This window comes from Cannabis sativa, chromosome 7 (assembly GCF_029168945.1).
Source record: "Cannabis sativa cultivar Pink pepper isolate KNU-18-1 chromosome 7, ASM2916894v1, whole genome shotgun sequence".
NCBI lineage: Eukaryota > Viridiplantae > Streptophyta > Magnoliopsida > Rosales > Cannabaceae > Cannabis > Cannabis sativa.
Window position 1 is genome coordinate 56,276,531 of NC_083607.1, and position 19,624 is coordinate 56,296,154.

At 33.6% G+C, this 19,624-nt stretch overlaps 1 protein-coding gene across 3 annotated transcripts; it reads right to left on the reverse strand.

Moving 5' to 3' along the window:
- Nucleotides 1-1,653: 1,653 nt before the first annotated feature.
- On the reverse strand, nt 1,654-17,288 carry LOC115697404 (cold-responsive protein kinase 1). 3 transcript variants are annotated; one of them, XR_009688852.1, is made up of 9 exons: nt 16,800-17,288; nt 8,462-8,886; nt 6,720-6,848; nt 6,456-6,583; nt 5,779-5,992; nt 3,169-3,403; nt 2,909-3,065; nt 2,099-2,530; nt 1,654-1,786 (listed from the first exon to the last, which is right to left on the reverse strand). XR_009688852.1 is itself a non-coding variant. In XM_030624387.2 (8 exons), the coding sequence occupies exons 1-8, from the start codon at nt 17,162-17,164 to the stop codon at nt 2,189-2,191; spliced, it is 1,995 nt and encodes a 664-aa protein (XP_030480247.1). In that variant the 5' UTR covers nt 17,165-17,288; the 3' UTR covers nt 1,654-2,188. The 3 variants fall into 3 exon arrangements, 2 of the variants coding, with proteins under 2 accessions (XP_030480247.1, XP_060974987.1); XM_030624387.2 differs by having other exon boundaries at nt 1,654-2,530; XM_061119004.1 differs by lacking the exon at nt 6,720-6,848 and having other exon boundaries at nt 1,654-2,530.
- Between the last annotated feature and the right edge of the window lie 2,336 nt (nt 17,289-19,624).

Consider the following 19,624-nt stretch of genomic DNA (forward strand, 5'->3'; position numbering starts at 1 on the left):
ATGCCAGGGGAATAATGTGTCTCTATTCGCTCAGATCTCTAACCCTTGTTCCTTTCTGTCGCAGAGTAATAATAAAATCTAAGCCTGGATCTCTTTCAGGTGTTGGATTTTTTATAATTTTCCACACTATGATTGATTATTTGACTTGATATGAGTGGACATGGTACTCTATCACTAAAGGATCGAATTTGATGAAGAACAATAGAAGGGGATTTCAAAATACAAAGGAAGGAGCTCTCATTTACTAGTTGTTTGAGAAAGAATGAAAACTAGGTTCAAATAGATAGATGACAATGAGAGCCATTTTATTCTTTTTATAGTATTTCAACTAGGGTTTAAGATTTAAATTTTATGGATTAAAAAAAAGATGAATAATAGCAAAATAATGCTTAAGTGGCCGGCCATAATAGTGGGCCTCACTAGTTAAATTTTTTTCTATTTTATTCAACCATTTATCTTTTCTTTCACTACTATCATATTTTATAATTTTAATCCTATAAATGTAAAAACTATTTCTTTAATAATTATAATTAATTATCAAATAAATTGTCATTTATTTTATTTATTAATTAGACCTTACAAAGTCTCTTAATTAACAAATAAACCTTAAATTTATTTTCTTCACAATTAAGCCCTTGCTTAGTGAAAATTTATAAACAAGACATAGTCTAATTTTAGAATTATAATTAATTAATAAAAACTAATTAACTAAGTCTACAAGCAGTATTATCTCAACTAGTGTGGGGACCATGGGCCTATATAATCAAGCTTCCAATAAGTGGTTCTAGAATTTACCAAGTAAATTCTCTAACTTATTAATTTCTTCTAACTCCACTATAGATTCAGAATTGCACTCTTAACTATATAGAACACTCTATATGTTCCAAGATATAGATACACTATTAATTATTCATTGTTATAATCTAAATAGTTAAAGATCCTCTACAGACGATCTACATCGAGTAGGGACAAATTTATCGTTCTACCATTCAATGTATTTTATCCTTAAAATACTTAGCTACTTAAAAATGATATTTAATTATAAAAATGAGATCTCAATCTTTTATCTCTATTAAGACAAGCTCAAAGGAAATCATCGTTTCACTTCTAAATACTTATAGAAGTTATAGATTCCATATCTATGATTAGCGCTCCCACTCAATTGCACTACCATGTTCCCAAGATGAAAGTATTGGGCTGATCCATTGGTCAACTTTAACTATTTAACTCTAAGAACATAAATAATGTAGTTCAGATCGAACCTAACTATATCAAGATTAAAATCTATTGACCTAAGATCAACTAGGTGATATTGACTTAGATCGATGTTACGGTAAGTTTATAATATCTTATCTAATGTCAATATCGGTCCAGTCTGATGAATACTCTATACATCCAATACTAGCATACTTTGCCAATGTCTTGAAAAGGACATAACACTTATCCAAGGTGTAAGTATACTTTATCGTTGATTATCATGTCAGAATAAATCTTGTGTACTGACAAATCATGGGACAAAACTTTTGAACATATAATCATGATTATCTTCCACTGTGTTGACAATATTATAATCATGAATAACCATATATTTTGGACTTAGAATTTATACATTAAACTTATAATCATGAAATAAATCATGTGAAACATGCAACATAAAATGAATACTGATCTTTCATTAATTAGTAAAACTGATTATATTGAAATGAATTTTATTTAGAGCATAAAATCTCAACACAAAAAGTGGCATCAGAGCTGGGTCCCAAAGTTAGCCACGTGTGAATGAATTCTCAAAATTCCAAACAAAAGTGATGAGCCTCGGTGTACTCTTAGGATGTCCGTGAATGTGTTCAATTAGGCAGTGTGCTCTGATTCTAGCCAACTCAGGGGAGGCAATGTAGTCCCATGTTTGAGGGAAAAATTATTGGGCGTGCAATCAAAGTCTCACATTGACTAAAAATAGCCAAATATCATGGATATGTAGGGATGAACAACAAAACTGTGAGGACAATATCATACAAAGAGTGGAGATAGACTATTCAAGTTTATGATATGTAGTATATTTACGAATACACTTACTTATAATGTTTTTGTATGTCACAAATATTATCATAACATTACGCAAATTCACAAATATTTATACTCTTTAAGATGATAGAAAAGAAGTTTTAATTGAAACTAAGTTGTTCAATTAACGACCTGAAATTCGAGATATGGATACAGTAGCATTAGAGATAGTAGATGAAGCAGTAGAGGTGGAATTGTCTCGTGACTTTTGACTAACGTCAACGAACACAGGCCTAGTCAATGGCTGAGACTCCTCCATTATCGATGATGATGATGATGAGTAGTAGTTCTTCGTTTTTAGCAAAACTACAACTTCAGACATTGTAGGCCTCAAGGCTGGGGATGACTGGACGCACATAAGAGCAATCTCTATGATTTTCTTTACTGTTTCTTTTTCGTACTCATCCACCTCCAATTTTTCATCCACCAATTCTATGTGCTTCTTATTCTCATAAAGATTCCATGCCTGTACATATATTTTATAAAAAAATATATTCCCAATAAATTTTCTAACTAATTAATTAACATGTTTTCTAATGAGACTCTTTGAATTATATTTTTAGCATTATAATATCTATAAAAAAGAAATTTTTGTACACAAATTTGAAGTTTATAATTTAGGAGCTTATAGGCTGCATCCTTTAAAAAAAGTGCACTTATGCATCAAAAATAGTATTTAAATAATATATTTTACATGCGTAGAAAATAATAATAATAATAAACAACCATAACAAAAAATATTAACTAAAAACTTTTCCTAAAATACTGAAATAGTAAAGATGGATCAAATTTTCTAATTATAATATATGAAATGTAATTAGGAAAAAGGATTAATGATTATTACCCGTTGAAGGAGGTATTGGCTATCTGAATCACTCTCTGCTCTAATCTCAGTGCTCTTTTGGCCACTTATGATTTCAAGCACAACTACACCATAACTATAAGTATCAGCCTTTTCTGATAATTGCCCATGAATTGCATATTCAGGTGCTGTATATCCCCTAATGATGATAATTAATATATATAATTAAATATTATAATGAGTTACATGAATCATTTGAATAATTAGGATTAATTAATAATTAATAAAGTTAATTTACTTACAAAGTTCCTGCAAATCTGGTGCTGAGATGAGATCGATCTTGAGGCAAAAGCTTTGCCAAACCAAAATCAGCAATTCTAGGGTTGAAATCATCATCTAAAAGAATGTTACTTGTTTTAATGTCTCTATGTATTATACACACATGGAATTCCTCATGTAGGTAAGCTAGACCTCTTGCTGTCCCCATTATTATATTATGTCTTTCACTCCAACTTAAATTTCTACTTCGTTGCTCTCCTACAAATTTACATAAATATTTAATAAACAAGAAAAGAAAGAGTAATTGTATGATGAATAATCCAGATTATTTTTTTTTACCCCAAATTGTCTTTTACCACTACTAATTTTGGAGATGTGTTGTAATATTAATATTGCAGCTGATCCTATATATTTTAAATTTAATAACTTTTATAAAAAATTACTAACTATCACCAATTGTTATGGGGTTGAGGATCAGCTAATAGCAATTCCCTAATTTGGTGGTACAACTACAATATATGTGATTTAATCTAATATTTTGTTTGTGTGATTATTAGAAATGTTGAAATAATTAGAGCATCTCTAATGGTAAAATTTTAGAGGATGTTTAGTGAGGTGGATATATTATGTGGCAAAACATTGAGATACTATACCATTGGAGAGAAGAGGATGTCATTCTAGAAATTTGCACGGATGTTATGTTGTAGCATTGATGTTATTCATTATTTTTAGCTAAAAAACTATTGTAGCTAAAAATTATGATATATATATTAAATAATAATGTTGAGATCATAATTGTAACATTTTTAAAGAGTGCTATACATTCAAGTGTTTTTAAAAGTAAGAGTACCAAAAATGATGTGTAAATTTTTAGCTACCATTGAAAATGCTCTTAGATAGTGTTCTCGAGAGGAGTTCATTGTGTTCATGATCATTGCAATTTTCTTTGGGTATAGACAAAAGTGATAATTTTATGGAATAATTACATCAAGCACTATTTTTTGTAAAAAAAAAAAATTATATTTTTACGTTTAAATATATATATTTTTTAATATTTTTACGGTTTTCTATAAAAATAACACGAACAACAAGAAAATTACATAAAACTAACATGAAAATAAGATCTAAATAAAATCAAAATAACAACAAAAAATAGCATACAAATAATAAAAAATCAACAACAAATTAACAAGAGTACAACATAAAAAGACTGTAATATCTGTAAATAAAATAAAAAAATCGTAATATTTAAAATTCCGTGAAATCATATTTTTGAAATTTTTTTGTTATTTTTGTGTATTTGTGAAATAATCTCTAATTTTATTGACTTTCCTTTGAAAAAATTGATTTGGAATACCATTTAATTTCAGAAAAAAGAAAAAAAAAAATCAAACATAATAATCTTATCTTTATGTTAGAGATCCTTTTGAAAATATTTAAGGAGTAATAATTTTTTTCTTAAGAAAAAAGCTAAAGAAATAATCACGTGTTCTACTCATAAAACACTTATCCTTCTTTATAATGATGTGGCAAACAGAGATATTGACTAACAAACATCCCCACATGGGGTCTTTTTCCACACCAGCATTACTATTGGACATCAGTAGTGCCTAGTACCTCTACACATATGTCTTGTATTTAGCTAACGATATTCTTTAAAAATTATTATATTAAAATATATGAGACTCAATATTTAATTGGACCAATACTAATATTGACATATAAGAGTAAGGGTGTGTAGAAAGTCATCCAATCTAATTACAATCGGTCGATCCAATTCCAATCGATTCAATAGAATCAGATATCTAATCATAATTGGATCGTATTGGATGTAAATTTTGAAAATTCAATTGGATCAGATCGATTGTATGTGACATCCGATCCAATGCATAACTAATCAAACTGATCTAATTATCATCCAATAGTCATCTAATTATATTTATATATTTTTAAAATACATTTATAATTTTATATATTTAATATATTTTATTTAAAAATATATATTAATTGATTTAATATACATTTAACGCATGAGATTAATGAAAGAAAAATCTTAACTTTAAAATATTAATTCCGATCTTCCTAAATGCTAATAAAATTTTCAATGCGTATTGAATAAATTTTATTTTTTAACGGTTTTATTATGAGATCATGAAAATTAGGTAGGACTAAACTAATGTTTATTATGTAGGTTAGAGTTATATTTTTTATATATATATATATATATTTTTTAATGAAATCAACTTAAAAGGTAGCTAAAATAGATTAGAGGGATCCAATCCAATCTAATAAAAAACCACTCAGTGCATCTAATAGTTGGAACTGATCTAATCCAATATATTCATTGAATCGGATCAAATCGAATGACTTAATTCGATTCGATTGGATCGGATGACAAAATCCAATATCCAATAAATAATTGGATTGAATCAATTGGGTCCAAATCTATTAGATGTACGTCCAATGAACAGCTCAACATAAAAGAATACTAAGTACCACTGATATCTTTTAACATTTTTTTCCACACACCTATCGAAGAAACCTCCAATATATATTACCATTTTGTAATAATAATAGTTGAGATAAAATTATATTTATGTAATATGCATGTATATATATATAATAATTATTACCGAACAAGAATCTGTCAAGGCTGCTATTTGGCATGTATTCGTAGACAAGAAGAAGTTGTGGTCCACTGTTGCAACAGCCAAGAAGTCTCACCAAATTCCGGTGATGAACATTGCTTATAAGCCTCACTTCACTCTCAAAATCAGCTTTTCCTCTTTCTGTTTTTCCTATTGCTAGTTTTTTCACTGCTACGATTTTTCCATTCTTCAAACTCCCCTGTTTATTTAATTAATTTCAATCAATTTAAGAAACAAAAAATCATAAATGCTATAATAAGAATTGATCATATATTTATAAGTTAGAGTAATTTGTGGCATAAATACTTAAATTTAATTCCGAGTTGCAAATAAATATATAAGTTTAATTTTTGGCAGTAATAATGCTTAAGTTATAATTCTAGAACTTTTGTAAGTACCTACGGTTAAGTTTTAAGTAAATTGTCACTGAGCAATTCCTGATTGGTCCAAGTTATTAAATTTTTATTTTTTTAAAAAAATTTAATTTAAATATACCAATAAGAAAATTACACGTGAATAATGACTTAATATTTAATGGTTAGGTACTTACAGAGTTCTAAAAATATAACTTGCCAAAAATTAAATTTAAGTATTTATTTGCAATTGAAATTTAAACTTAAATATTTATACCGTAAATTACTCTTATAAGTTATCATTTTCACCTTGTAAACATCGCCAAAACCACCTTCGCCAAGTTTAGTTTGTTCACTGAAATTTTTGGTTGCATGTTTCAAATCATTGTACTTAAAATTTACTGGACCTTGTAATTCCGTACTTCCAATAATGTTACCTGAACGAGAGTGTAATATGCTTAATTCAATTTCTAAGGAATTAATCTTGTTTAAAAAAATTGAAAATAAATACATCAAATTATTATATATAAATATTAAAAATGGTATTATTAATGGTTTAGTATGTATTATTACCTCTGGCAAGTGGCTGTGACTTTTTGAAATATCTTTTAAACCAAATGAAAATTCCAAGTATGATGAAGAGTACTAGAGCACCTACACCACTTACTACTCCAATTATGACCTTCTTTTTTGAACTATTTCCTGTTATTAATAATCAATACATATAATAATAAATTAGAGTATTACTATCTAACCTCGTGATCAGGCTAGCTCAAGTGATTATAGGTGGGTGTGTATGTGTTGGAGGTCCTGGGTTCGAGTCCCAAGTAAAATATGATTGTAATATATAAACGCTTAAATAAAAAAAAATTAGAGTATTACTATTTAGTATAAATTGTTAGAAGGATGCTTTATGATTAGTTGGCGATATTCCTAAAAGTTATTACTTTAAGTTATATGAGATTCAATACTTAATTGTAGCAACAGTGATATATAGGACTGGCCATGAAACGAAGTGGACCACAAGAAAGAAATTTATTTTTGAGCCCTTATGTTAGAAAAAATATAATACTTTTCAAAGTCAGTAAAAAAATATATAATTTTAAAAAAGAAAAACAAAAATCTTGAATCCCTAGGTTAGGTGGACCCTAGGCAGGGACGGAGGGACTTTAGCCCATATGTGGGCTAAAGCCCTCACTCAAATATAAACATCAAATTTTTTATATGTAGATATATACATATATTAATTCACTTTGCTCAATTTATTAAAGTCCAATTCACAAAAGCCCTCACTCAATATCTTAATCATGATTCATGAGCCTACTCTTATTCTAATCAAGCCCATTTTAAAAGTAGTCCAATACAAATAATAAAAAAAATAATACTTTATTAAAAAATAAATTAATACCATTAACAATATTTTATTTTATTTTTGTCAATAGTATTATTTTATTTTGTTGAAGATGAAAATTTGAAAGATACATTTATCATTATTTTTATTAGTTTTGACTTAATATTTATTCAAGCCCTCACTCAACTAAATTTCTAGCTTCGTCACTGACCCTAGGCACATATGCCAGGGCCGAACTGGTGATATAACACCAAAATAATACTATGCACCGATAATTCTTAAGCTACTAAGCTAACTTAGTAGTGAGAGTGAGATGAGAAAAAAAGAGCTGTGATGAGTTCGAATTTAAAAGTTTTAAGTTATTAATTAATTATAAAATACTATTACGCTATACTAAAAAAATACCAATAATCTTTTTAACGTTTCTCAATAAATTATGATGATGATTCATATGAAAAAAGTTTAAAACAGATTGAATTATCTAAAAGAAATATTATGAAGAGATACTATATTGGTACCACTATAATTGTCGTATAATTAAATATCAATCTCTATTAGATATTTAATTCAATAATTGCTCCAAAAAAAACAATTAATCATTTAAAACACGTCACTTTGTTTTGTTTGTATCTAACAGCAACATTCATTATCTAAAAGTGGGTCCCCTAATTTTCCTTTTTGGTCTTAAATTATTGTAATATATATATATATATATATAAATTAAAAAAAAAAATAAAGAGTTGACCTATATAGTCTAATCTTGGCTGAGTCAAAATAATAATTCATTGTAAATGTGGTAATTAATTTAGCCACTTAAGTCTAAGTTTGCATGGCAGCTGACTTATATATCTTGAGTTAGTTAATTCTGTTAAGGACTTATGTGACAGAGTGTTAATTATATTATTTATTAATAATTAAAATAAACAAAACATTAGTTAATTAATTAAGAAAACAAATAACTAACCATTCAAGTAGGGAGCTAGATTGGTGGTCTGATTATCATCAAAGAATGAAGCATTTGAGTACCTTAGAAAACAGCCTGCATCGATGGCCTTACCATCCAAGTCAGGAAGGCAATGTTGGAGGTTGGCATAGGCCACTTTCAGGCAATCAAGGCAGCCACTTCTACTCACTGTGTGCGCGCATTGCGCCACGCCATAAACTGTCAAGTTTCGGTCCCCTGCTACACTCACAGGCACTTGCCTCTTTTCCGCCGCGAAATACCCATTGATCTTGGGCGTCGCGGCTTGAAGAGCTAATAAGACATCGTCGACAGTGGAAGTGAATGCGGCCGCGGCCTCGGCACTGGGTGGTATGGTTTGCTTACCACAGAATATTGCTACGTTGCCTTGGACAGTAGCTTGGTCGAAGAACTCATTGGCCTCGTACCTTAATTTATCATGTTATTATTGTTATTAGACATTTCCAATGAGAGATTTAAAAGTTGAGCTATGTTTTGTACAAAAAGTAATTTTATAATATTTTTACTTAACTTTTATTATTGTGCTCTAATACATAATTGTAAATCTTAACGTAAAATTTAATATATTAGTTAATGTTCACTTGATAATTTATTAAAAATATAAAATAATAATAATAATACAAAATTAAATGTGAAATTTAATAAAAGAGTATGTTAATTAAAATTTAATAAAAAATTATTTAAAATGACATAATAATAAATATAAAATATTATATAATACAATATATAATTTTATCCACTAATTTTTTTATTTGTTTTGATGAAGTTAATCAACTCAAAATATATAAAGAATTCTCTCTGTTTCAGTTGGAGTTTGACTCAAATTATTTATTTATTTATTATATTTATAAAGTTGCAATTTTATTTTGTGTAATTATTAATTATGGGAAAAGAAAAGTCTTAGTTGCCAAGTTTTAAAAAGTCTCTTAAAGAAGCTTTGGAATGTTTTGGTCCTCAAGTTGTCTTGATGCCCAAGTTTTGTAACTTTGTAAATATGTGTTTTGTGTGAGAGAGATGTATGTGTGTGTAGAGAAAAATAGTGAGTTGTAAAAAGAAAAGTGTGTGTGAGTTTGTTGTGTGGTAAGAGTGAGGAAGAAACAAATGGTGTATTGAGATTTGGGTAGAGATTAAGATAGAGAGTACACGTAATTTTGAAGTGATAAGTGAAATATATCTATCTTTGTGAATTTGGTAGTTTTACCAAATTGAGTAAATTGCCTTGTTTTATTTTTTTGTTATTTCGCTGTACTTGAAGTTTATCGTTTTTCTCAACACTCGCCCACTCAATGTTTACTGTGATAACATATGTTATATTTTGAGCAATGCTTGTTTTTGCTTAATAATTAGTAATGGGATAATTATAATAATATTAGAATGTTATAACTAAATATTAAACAAAAACAAAGAGTTGCCCTAGCTGTACATATACTAATTCTATTCTACTATTTGTACAATATATGTATTATTTATTTCTTTTAAAATGTATATGGTCATTTAACAAAGAGAAGTGCTAAAGAGGACCTTAGCAACCTATAGAGTCTTCCAATTATTTGAGTGTGCATAATTATACATTTTTTTTTCTGTCCAAACGTTTTTCTTACAAGCCCCTATGATTTGATAGAAGCATTAAAATAGTGTTTGGTTATAGGTAATGAAATGAAATAAAGAAAATAATTTTATTCTATTTTTTTTATTTAGATGTATTTTGAAATATTTAAATGACATTTCAATGAAATGATTTTTCTATTATTTTGGTAGAATGACTAATCTATTTTAAAATGGAAGGAATTATCATTCAAATGTATGATGAGAAAATTTTAATAATTTTTTTATTAATTATTTTATGCATTTTAAATTTGATTATATTTCATTCTTATTAACTTTCCTATTTTTATATTTTCATTTCTCTTAACTAAACGCTACTAATTAGTTATAATAGATTTTATGTCCAAAAAAAAAAAAAATTAGGGGTTTTTATACCACATACTGAAATTTTTATTTTTTTTTTCTTTTTTACAGTGAGGTGAATTTTTTTTCGAAAATATTGTGTATTGTGTTAAGTTTTTACTATTGTTCTACGGTTGTTTTTTAGTTGTTTTACTATTATTTTTAATTATTCTGTTTTGTTATTTTACGGTTGTTTAATAAAAATAGAGAATTTTTGTGAAAAATCTCGTGTGACAGTAAAATTATAACTTTTGCCTAAAATTCGGTATTTTTGTAAAATCTCAAAAAAAAAAAAAACTATGTATAATTGATTTAGTATCTTCAGTAATCATGATATATATACCAATAAAGTATAATTAGTTATATTAATTATGTAACTGGAACCTCTTGCAATCACAACTTCAAATTTTTATATAGTTTTATCTAATGTAGAAATACATATATATATATTTATATATATATAAATATATTTCAATTTCAACGGCTGCTACTCTTTTGTCTTTTATTGGATTGATATTATTGAATATTACTATTCAGTATTAGTGGAATTTGGCACATTGTAAATTCTAGATGTGTTATTTTGTAATTGATTAATAATGATATTTTTTTTTTTTTATTATTAATCAAAAAAAGAAAAACAATGATATTTTTTAAAAATTATTACATTAAATTATTTAATATCCGATATTTATTTGAACTAATATCAATATTTACATGTAAAATGTACTAAAAACTAATAGCGATATTTCTCTAATGAATAATAAAGTTTAGGATATGGTTTTATTTATTTTATTCTTCTTCTCACTTGGAATATTAGCTATAATTGGAAACAATATCGCATTGTCAGATACTACAAGCAATGACCTCATTATTTTTTCAGCAAAAAAAATGACCTCAATTATTTTAGTCAATAGTCAAGAACAATATTTAAAAATAATAAAAATATTTGTAAATTAAAATTAAAAAAAATCTTTTTCTATTTAATAATTTTTATTAGGGGTAATAAGAACAAAATTAGTGCATAAAATAATATTAATATGGGATGTGTTAAAAATAATGACAGTGACCACACCTGAATATTCCCCTTTGTCACAGCTGTCCTCTATTCTTCTAGAATTATCTAGAATTGTGTATTCTCCAATATTTTAGGAGCCAATCATATGGCAAAGGAATCTTTTCTGTTAGGGTTTTTCTTATTCCCTTTGCACTATATATATGTAACTATTACACTGCTGTATATTCATTCAAGACAATCAATACAAAAATTCATTATTTTCCATATTTCTCTCTGTCTTAAGTTCCTCTGCTTTTTCTCTTGGTATCAGAGCAAAAATGGCATCCCAAGGAGACTCTTCAGTCAGTGGTGCACGAACTACAGCCGTCGACGCTCAGCCTCCAGCTCCGGCCCCAGTCGCACCAGCTCCGGTCATTCCAGCACCTTTACTTCAACCCCTGGCGCCTATCACAATCCGTCTTGACCGTGACAACTATGCCTACTGGCGCTCTCAGGTCATCCCTGCCGTTCGTGCACATGACCTTGACGGATTTATCTTCGGAACCAGATTATGTCCGCCGCAGTTCATCGATGGCCCTGTCGAAAACAACCCAGACGCTCCACAACAGGTTAACCCTTTCTATACTGTATGGATTCGTACTGATCAAGCTATTTTAAGTTGGTTACTTAATTCTATCACAGAGGCCATGTTAGGCCATGTTCTTCGTTGTCGTGTGTCTGCAGAACTGTGGCTGCTACTTGAAAATCTGTTCACTACACAATCCCGAGCTCGCATCTTACAGCTCCGATTTCAACTACAGTCCTTAAAAAAAGGATCTCTGTCGATCCATGACTATGTCCTCAAAATGAAATCCATTGCCGATAGCCTCACCGCTGCTGGACAAACTTTCAATGATGACGATCTCATTCTCTATATCCTCGGAGGATTAGGTCCGGAGTATGACTCGGTGGTCGTTAACCTCACCTCTCGAGGAGACCGCATCACTATTTCAGAGGTCCAGTTCCTCTTGCAAAGCCAAGAGATGCGAATAGAACAACTCAATACCGCCACTGCAGATCTTGTTGCACCCTCTGCCAACTATGCTAATCGAGGTAGAAGAAACTTTCCTCCCTCAAACTCTGGCAGATCCACCAATCAACGTGGCCGTGGAAGGGGTCGTGGCCGTGGCAACAACCAAAGTCGTGTTGTGTGCCAACTGTGTAACAAACCAGGCCATCCAGCTTCAAAATGCTATCACAGATTTGATGTGTCCTTTGTTGCTCAAAATCCCAACAGCGGCACAAATCACTCCAATCAAACCACTTCCAACAATGGCAATGGACAGCAAGCCTTCTTGGCTAACTTTGGACAGCCACAAAATGACGATACCAATTGGTATGTCGACAGCGGAGCCACAAACCACATGACTGACAACTCGGCAAACCTACAAACTCAAGCCGAGTACAATGGTAAGACCCAAGTCACCGTAGGTAATGGCCAATCTCTCCCTATTACTCATATTGGAAATTCTGTCATTCAATCCCATGTTTATTCTCAACCTGTCAAACTAAATAACATTCTCTGTGTGCCCAACATTGCTAAAAATCTCTTAAGTGTTTCACAACTCACAAAAGATAACAATGCCTATGCTAAATTCTACTCTAACTCATGTGTTTTGAAGGACAAGGATTCGAAGAAGGTTCTACTTCAAGGGACGGTTAGCAATGGGTTGTATCAGCTGTCCACTCCGCCACATCCCAAGTCCACCTATCTTGCCTCGCAAGAGTATAAAAATAATCAGTCAAGTAGTTGTCCCAATATCGAGTCTGTTTCCACTTGTTTTCAAGCGTCTGTCGATGAGTCCAACTTATGGCACCTTAGGCTAGGCCACCCGTCTCTTAATGTACTCAAACATGTGTTAGTTAATGAAAAGAAACCTTTATCATCTAAAGCACATTTCTGTTCTAGCTGCCAATTAGGCAAGGCTCATCACAAAAACTATGCTCTCTCTCCGAAAGAGTCTAAACATGCACTCGATCTTATACACTCGGATATTTGGGGGCCATCACCCATTTTATCCCGCCATGGTTACCGATATTACATCCATTTTATAGATGATTTCAGCCGTTACACTTGGATTTATCCCCTTAAAACTAAATCGGAAGCTATTACTGTCTTTAAGCACTTTCAAGCCCTTGTCGAGCGGCAACTCTCTACCACCATCAAAACCGTCCAAACGGATTGGGGTGGTGAGTACAGAAAATTTGCTCCGCATCTCACCGGTTTAGGAGTTCATTTTCGACACCCTTGCCCACACACACACCAACAAAATGGCCGTGCCGAACGTAAGCATCGGCACATTGTCGAAACCGGTCTTACTCTCCTAGCACACTCAAGCATGCCACAAAGATTTTGGTGGGAAGCTTTCCAAACCGCCACATTTCTCATTAATCACTTAGCCACCCCGGTCCTACACTACAAAAGTCCTATCCAAAAATTTTTTGGCCTAACCCCAAATCTCAAATTTCTAAAAGTTTTTGGTTGTGCTTGTTATCCATACCTCCGGCCTTATAACTCCAACAAGCTACAATTTCGATCTGAAAAATGTGTATTCATCGGGTATAGCCCTCGACACAAAGGCTACTTGTGTCTCCATAGTTCGGGTAGAGTCTATATTGCAAGTAGTGTCTCATTTAATGAACACGAATTTCCTTTTGCTCACGGTTTTAACTACCCTTCAGCACACACGGATTCAACACTTACTCCTAGTCAGTTTCCACAATGGTTACCTTATCTCCCCACCGAACATTCGCCTGGAGTTACCGCTGATACAACTCATTGCTCTCCAAGTCAAGAAGTGTGCCCCTCGACTCCTTTGACTACATCACACCAGCCCATGTCCCCCAACAGTCCCTCTACACCATACACTACTCCATCCTACCCAACTCTCCCACCACAGGTTTGTCCTCCCATCTCACCCAACATATCAACTTCATCACCTAGTCACTCAACCATCCCTCCTCCAGCCCCACCACATCCCTCTCATCCTATGATCACACGGGCCAAAGCCGGCATTCACAAGCCTCGTGTGTTCACTGCCTTCTCTCCTTCACCTCTTGCTTTTTTGACAGAATCTGAACCAAACAATGTGGCTGCTGCTTTAAAAAATCCAAGGTGGAAGAGTGCTATGGATACAGAATATTTTGCTCTTAAACGGAACAACACTTGGACTCTTGTTCCTCGGACTCCCAACATGAGCGTCATCGACAATCGGTGGCTCTTTCGCATCAAGTTAAATGCGGATGGCACGGTCCAACGCTTGAAAGCGCGTCTTGTTGCCAAGGGATTCCAACAACAACCCGGGATCGATTTCTTTGAAACATTTAGTCCCGTTGTCAAAAGCTCCACCATCCGGGTTATACTTACCCTTGCTGCCACCAACAAGTGGGACATCCAACAAGTCGACATTGACAACGCTTTCCTTAATGGAACCCTCTCCGAAACTGTCTATATGTCACAACCCCTTGGCTACATCGACTCCGCTCATCCTAACCACGTTTGCAAGCTAAACAAGGCCCTTTACGGCCTCCGTCAAGCTCCGCGTGCTTGGTTTGACCGGCTCACACAAGTACTTCTCGCCCTTGGGTTTCAACATTCCATCTCCGATCCATCTCTCTTTTACTACCGTACATCCGGAGTCGAACTATATTTACTGGTCTATGTCGACGACATCCTCCTCACTGGCAGTCACGCCGGTAAAGTACACTCCATCATTCAGCAACTGCAGCAGTTCTTCTCTCTCAAAACTCTCGGCTCCATCAACTACTTCCTCGGTTTTGAGATCACTCGAGGGGCCTATGGAATACATCTCTCCCAAGCCAAATACACGACTGATCTTCTAAAAAGAACCAATATGCTGCAGTGTAAATCAAGCCCAACACCAATCTCTCAAGGTGTCAAGTTAAGCATCGATGATAGCAAACCGTTTGACCAACCATCATTTTATCGAAGTGTTATTGGCGGATTGCAATACCTCACACTCAGTCGCCCCGATATTGCATTCACAGTTAATAAGTTGAGCCAATTTATGCACAAACCAACTCAACGCCACTGGCATGTGTGTAAAAGACTACTGCGATATCTAAAAGGTACTATCGGCCAAGGTCTCATCTTCAAACCAGCACAACAATGGTCCATTGAATGCTTCAGTGACGCCGATTGGGCTGGCTCCATCGACGACAGAAAATCGACTACCGAATACTGTGTTTATTTAGGAGGGAACCTAGTCACTTGGTGCTCCAAAAAACAAAAGGCTGTGGCAAGATCATCAACAGAAGCGGAGTATCGTGCTTTATCTCAGACTGCCACAGAAATTGCTTGGCTGCACTCAATGTTCAAAGAACTCAATCTGCCTCATAAAACTCCTGCTGTAATATGGTGTGACAACGCTGGGGCAAAGCAGCTATCCTCAAATCCGGTCTTTCACAGCAGGACAAAACACATAGAAGTCGATGTTCATTACATCCGCAACATGATCAATCAAGGGCTGGTCGAAGTGCGCTTCATCCCTACCTCTGAACAAACAGCAGATGTGTTCACAAAGGCCACTTCGATAGGCCAGTTCAACTACTTGAAGAACAAGCTTGTCGTGGTCTCTCAACCCACGCCAAACTTGAGGGAGCCTGTTAAAAATAATGACAGTGACCACACCTGAATATTCCCCTTTGTCACAGCTGTCCTCTATTCTTCTAGAATTATCTAGAATTGTGTATTCTCCAATATTTTAGGAGCCAATCATATGGCAAAGGAATCTTTTCTGTTAGGGTTTTTCTTATTCCCTTTGCACTATATATATGTAACTATTACACTGCTGTATATTCATTCAAGACAATCAATACAAAAATTCATTATTTTCCATATTTCTCTCTGTCTTAAGTTCCTCTGCTTTTTCTCTGGATGACATTAAAAAAACCATGCTCTATGGGGGTAGACTAGTGGTTCGAATCAAATCAATACATTTTAAGAAAAAATATTTGATGAATGCATCCAATCTCAAAAAAAAAAAAAAAAAAAAAAAAAAAAACTAACTAGCTACCACTTAAATTACTAATACTACTTCACATAATAATAATAATAATAATAATAATAATAATAATAATAATAATAATATCACATCTTATCTTACAACTGTAATATGCCAATATAAAATTTAAAATATAACATATTTACTTAACAATTTGTATGATAATATTAGAAAACTATTATGGTTAGTATTTTTCCTAAATCTCACATATATAAATCCGATATTAATTTGTATAAAGAATAATAAATGATATGGTATATATTTCTAGTTAATTATGTGTGTAATGATGTTTTACCTGAGAAAGCAGCCATCGTATATGATACGAGCACCATTGGCAGCAGAGCAATTGTGGATTTGTTTCTCCGCAGCTGCAAAGCAAGCGGCGCAGTCGGCACTCGAGAGGTAGTTCCTGCACTGTGCCATGGCATAGACAGGGTCTGATCCCCGTGCCTGCTGCGCCGTTGCAAACCACTTATCTCCCTCTCGAATCTGAGCCCCGAGATCGGAGAGAGTGGCGTTCAGATTGGAGAAGAAATCAGCAAAGTCTGTGGCATTATACGGGCTGCATGCTTCTTTCAACAGCTTGGTTTGTGGGCTTGCTCTTAGTGCCTGCAGCCATAGCCACCACCCAATAATTATTATTACTAGTTTTGAAGCCATCTTTTATGAGTTGAATAATAGTTGTCGATCTTTTATATATATAGAGACACAAATATATTATTTTAATAAAAACTTGTCCACCAATGATCAGAGAAGGGCGTCGGTGTGATTAGTGCTGGTCTTATATACCAATAATGAGGATATATATATGCAATTAACTAATAATACAATTGAAATTTGATTTGTCACAACCCGAGCGTTAACCTGTGACACACATGTATTATCCATAAGTGGTCACAATTTGACCCTTTTGAAAAGTAATACTTACAAGTGAGATAATTGTTAAAGTCTTGCAAATCAACATCAAACTAAGAAAACTCTCACATATGGGAGCAAATACCAGCTGTGGAACTTTCTAGGGACCTCTTCCCTCTTTCTCTGATTCTTCCAGTCCTCCCAATCTTCCTTGGTGATGCATACCTACCATCTCAACTCTTTGTCTTACCTTCATCAATGTGTTTTGCCAATCATTACAAAACATTCAATGCTCAACACTCCTCTTCAAAACCGAGAACTCCATTTAATGCACTCCCAGAGAACCATTGTCTATACTCTTCCATGAGATCAAATCTATCATTTACTCTCCATCGCCATTTTCAGGTGGATTCGAACCATCATCGCGATTTTCTGCAGACGTAGACACGGACTAGTGATGGCTATGATTGATCTAGCCCCTCTCCAGCTTTTTCATACTTTCGCTTCCATGTATTCTCTCTGCATTTTTTTCTATTTAAGGTCATGCTGGCAGTTCAGGTGCTTTACTATCCCTGTTTTTGCCCCTTTATTCCATTTGTCCTCTGTTATTCTCCCACTTTGCATGTCTTCCACAATGAATACTCTTTGATGATCCCAACCATTCCATCTAACTCACTACCAAGGAGGCGTTGATCCATGACTTCGATCACGTCTCTATTCACGCTGAACCTCAAACAGATTCTTTTTGTCTGGTTGTTAAAATATTGTCTACCAAACCCCTTAAGCCTGACTGGATTTGTAACGCCATGAAAGAGGCCTGTGTGGCCCGTTGCCCTTTCACCTTCTCCGAATATCACTCTGGAATGTTTATGGTTCGCTTTTGATGCGAAGGTGACCGTAGAAGGGTTATGGAGGGACAACCCTGGCACTTTGATCGTTCCTTAATGATCTTTGCTATCCCTGACGGTTAGATACCATCTTACCCAGCCAACTCTGTTTATCCCACTTTGGGTTCAAGTTCATTATATTCCCTTTGGCTCTATATCCTATGGCCTCGCCCAATTTGTTGCTGATAACATCGGGGATCTCATCGAGGTGCACCTATCCTCCCTCTATGATCCTGTCACTCCTTTCATGAGGATTAGAGTTTTACTCGACACCACTAAACCTCTTCATAGAAGTATGAACGTCCGTTTTAAGAAACTCGCCATTACCAAGTGGCTAAAGTTTCTTTATGAAGGAATACAGACTAAGTGTAATAGTTTCCTTCGTCATTGTGACACCCACTTTTACCTCCCTCCTTTGAGTTACAAGGAAGCGCTTAGAGCCCCTGCCAAATCGATCTACTATCAGAGCATTTTCGAGCTTTCGAATTCAATCCCGTTTGAGGAATAACCAAATCTCTCTAATGTCTCTAGCCAAGGCCTTCAAGAGGCTGTTGATCAATTCCTCATCCAAAGCATTGCCAATACCACACTTGCTAATGTCCCTGCCGCTTTTCCTCCCACAACCCTGGTCCATGATACCACCACTACACCATCTTCCACACCTAATACTGTCCTTAACAACCCCTTTTCCACTCAGGTTACCTGTCCCATACCTTCCAATCCTATTAGTGTACCCATTGTTGTTACTTCCTCATCCAAAGATAAAGCTCCTATGTTCCCTAAAGTTTCCAGGAATCTTTCCATCAACCCCTAGCCAACTCAGCCAAGAGCTCCCACAAGCACTGCCACCACCAAGAATAAGAGATCTTACACCCGTCACACCTGCCAGGTGGGCTCTTCTGTTAGGAGCACGCTAAAGCGAGTTAGGGCTTCTAATTCCGACTTTGCTGTGGTCCCTACCATGTCTGACAATGATGAACAGGCGGATGTTGCTAAGCAACCCCGCCTAGAAAAATGAGTATCATAAGTTGGAATGCTCGCGGATTAGGGAGTTCCCGAGCATTCCATAATTTCTCACTTCTTGCCAAGTATCACAACCTCAGGTCTTTTTTGTTATAGAAACTAAGCTAGCTGGTAATTCTAGTTTCTTAACTAAGGCTAGACAATATTTTGTTAATGTCTTTGAGGTGCCAAGAAATGGTTTAGCGGTGGTTTGTTACTTTTTTGGAATGATGTCGTCAATGTCCATACTTTGTCATACTGTATGCATCATATTGATTGTAATATTTCCATTAATAGCAATATAAATTATCACTTGTCTTGTTACTATGGATCCCCTTATATTAACGACAAAAATGCTTCATGGACCCTTTTGGAC

Excerpts from the sequence above, each read along its gene's own strand:
- LOC115697404 (XM_030624387.2), bottom strand. The coding sequence starts at position 17,164 with ATGGCTTCAAAACTAGTAATAATAATTATTGGGTGGTGGCTATGGCTG. Across the intron at positions 8,887-16,799 it reads TACGATGGCTGCTTTCTCAG|GTACGAGGCCAATGAGTTCT; the intron begins GTAAAACATCAT and ends TGATAAATTAAG. Across the intron at positions 5,993-6,455 it reads GTTTTGGCGATGTTTACAAG|GGGAGTTTGAAGAATGGAAA; the intron begins GTGAAAATGATA and ends TTAAATAAACAG.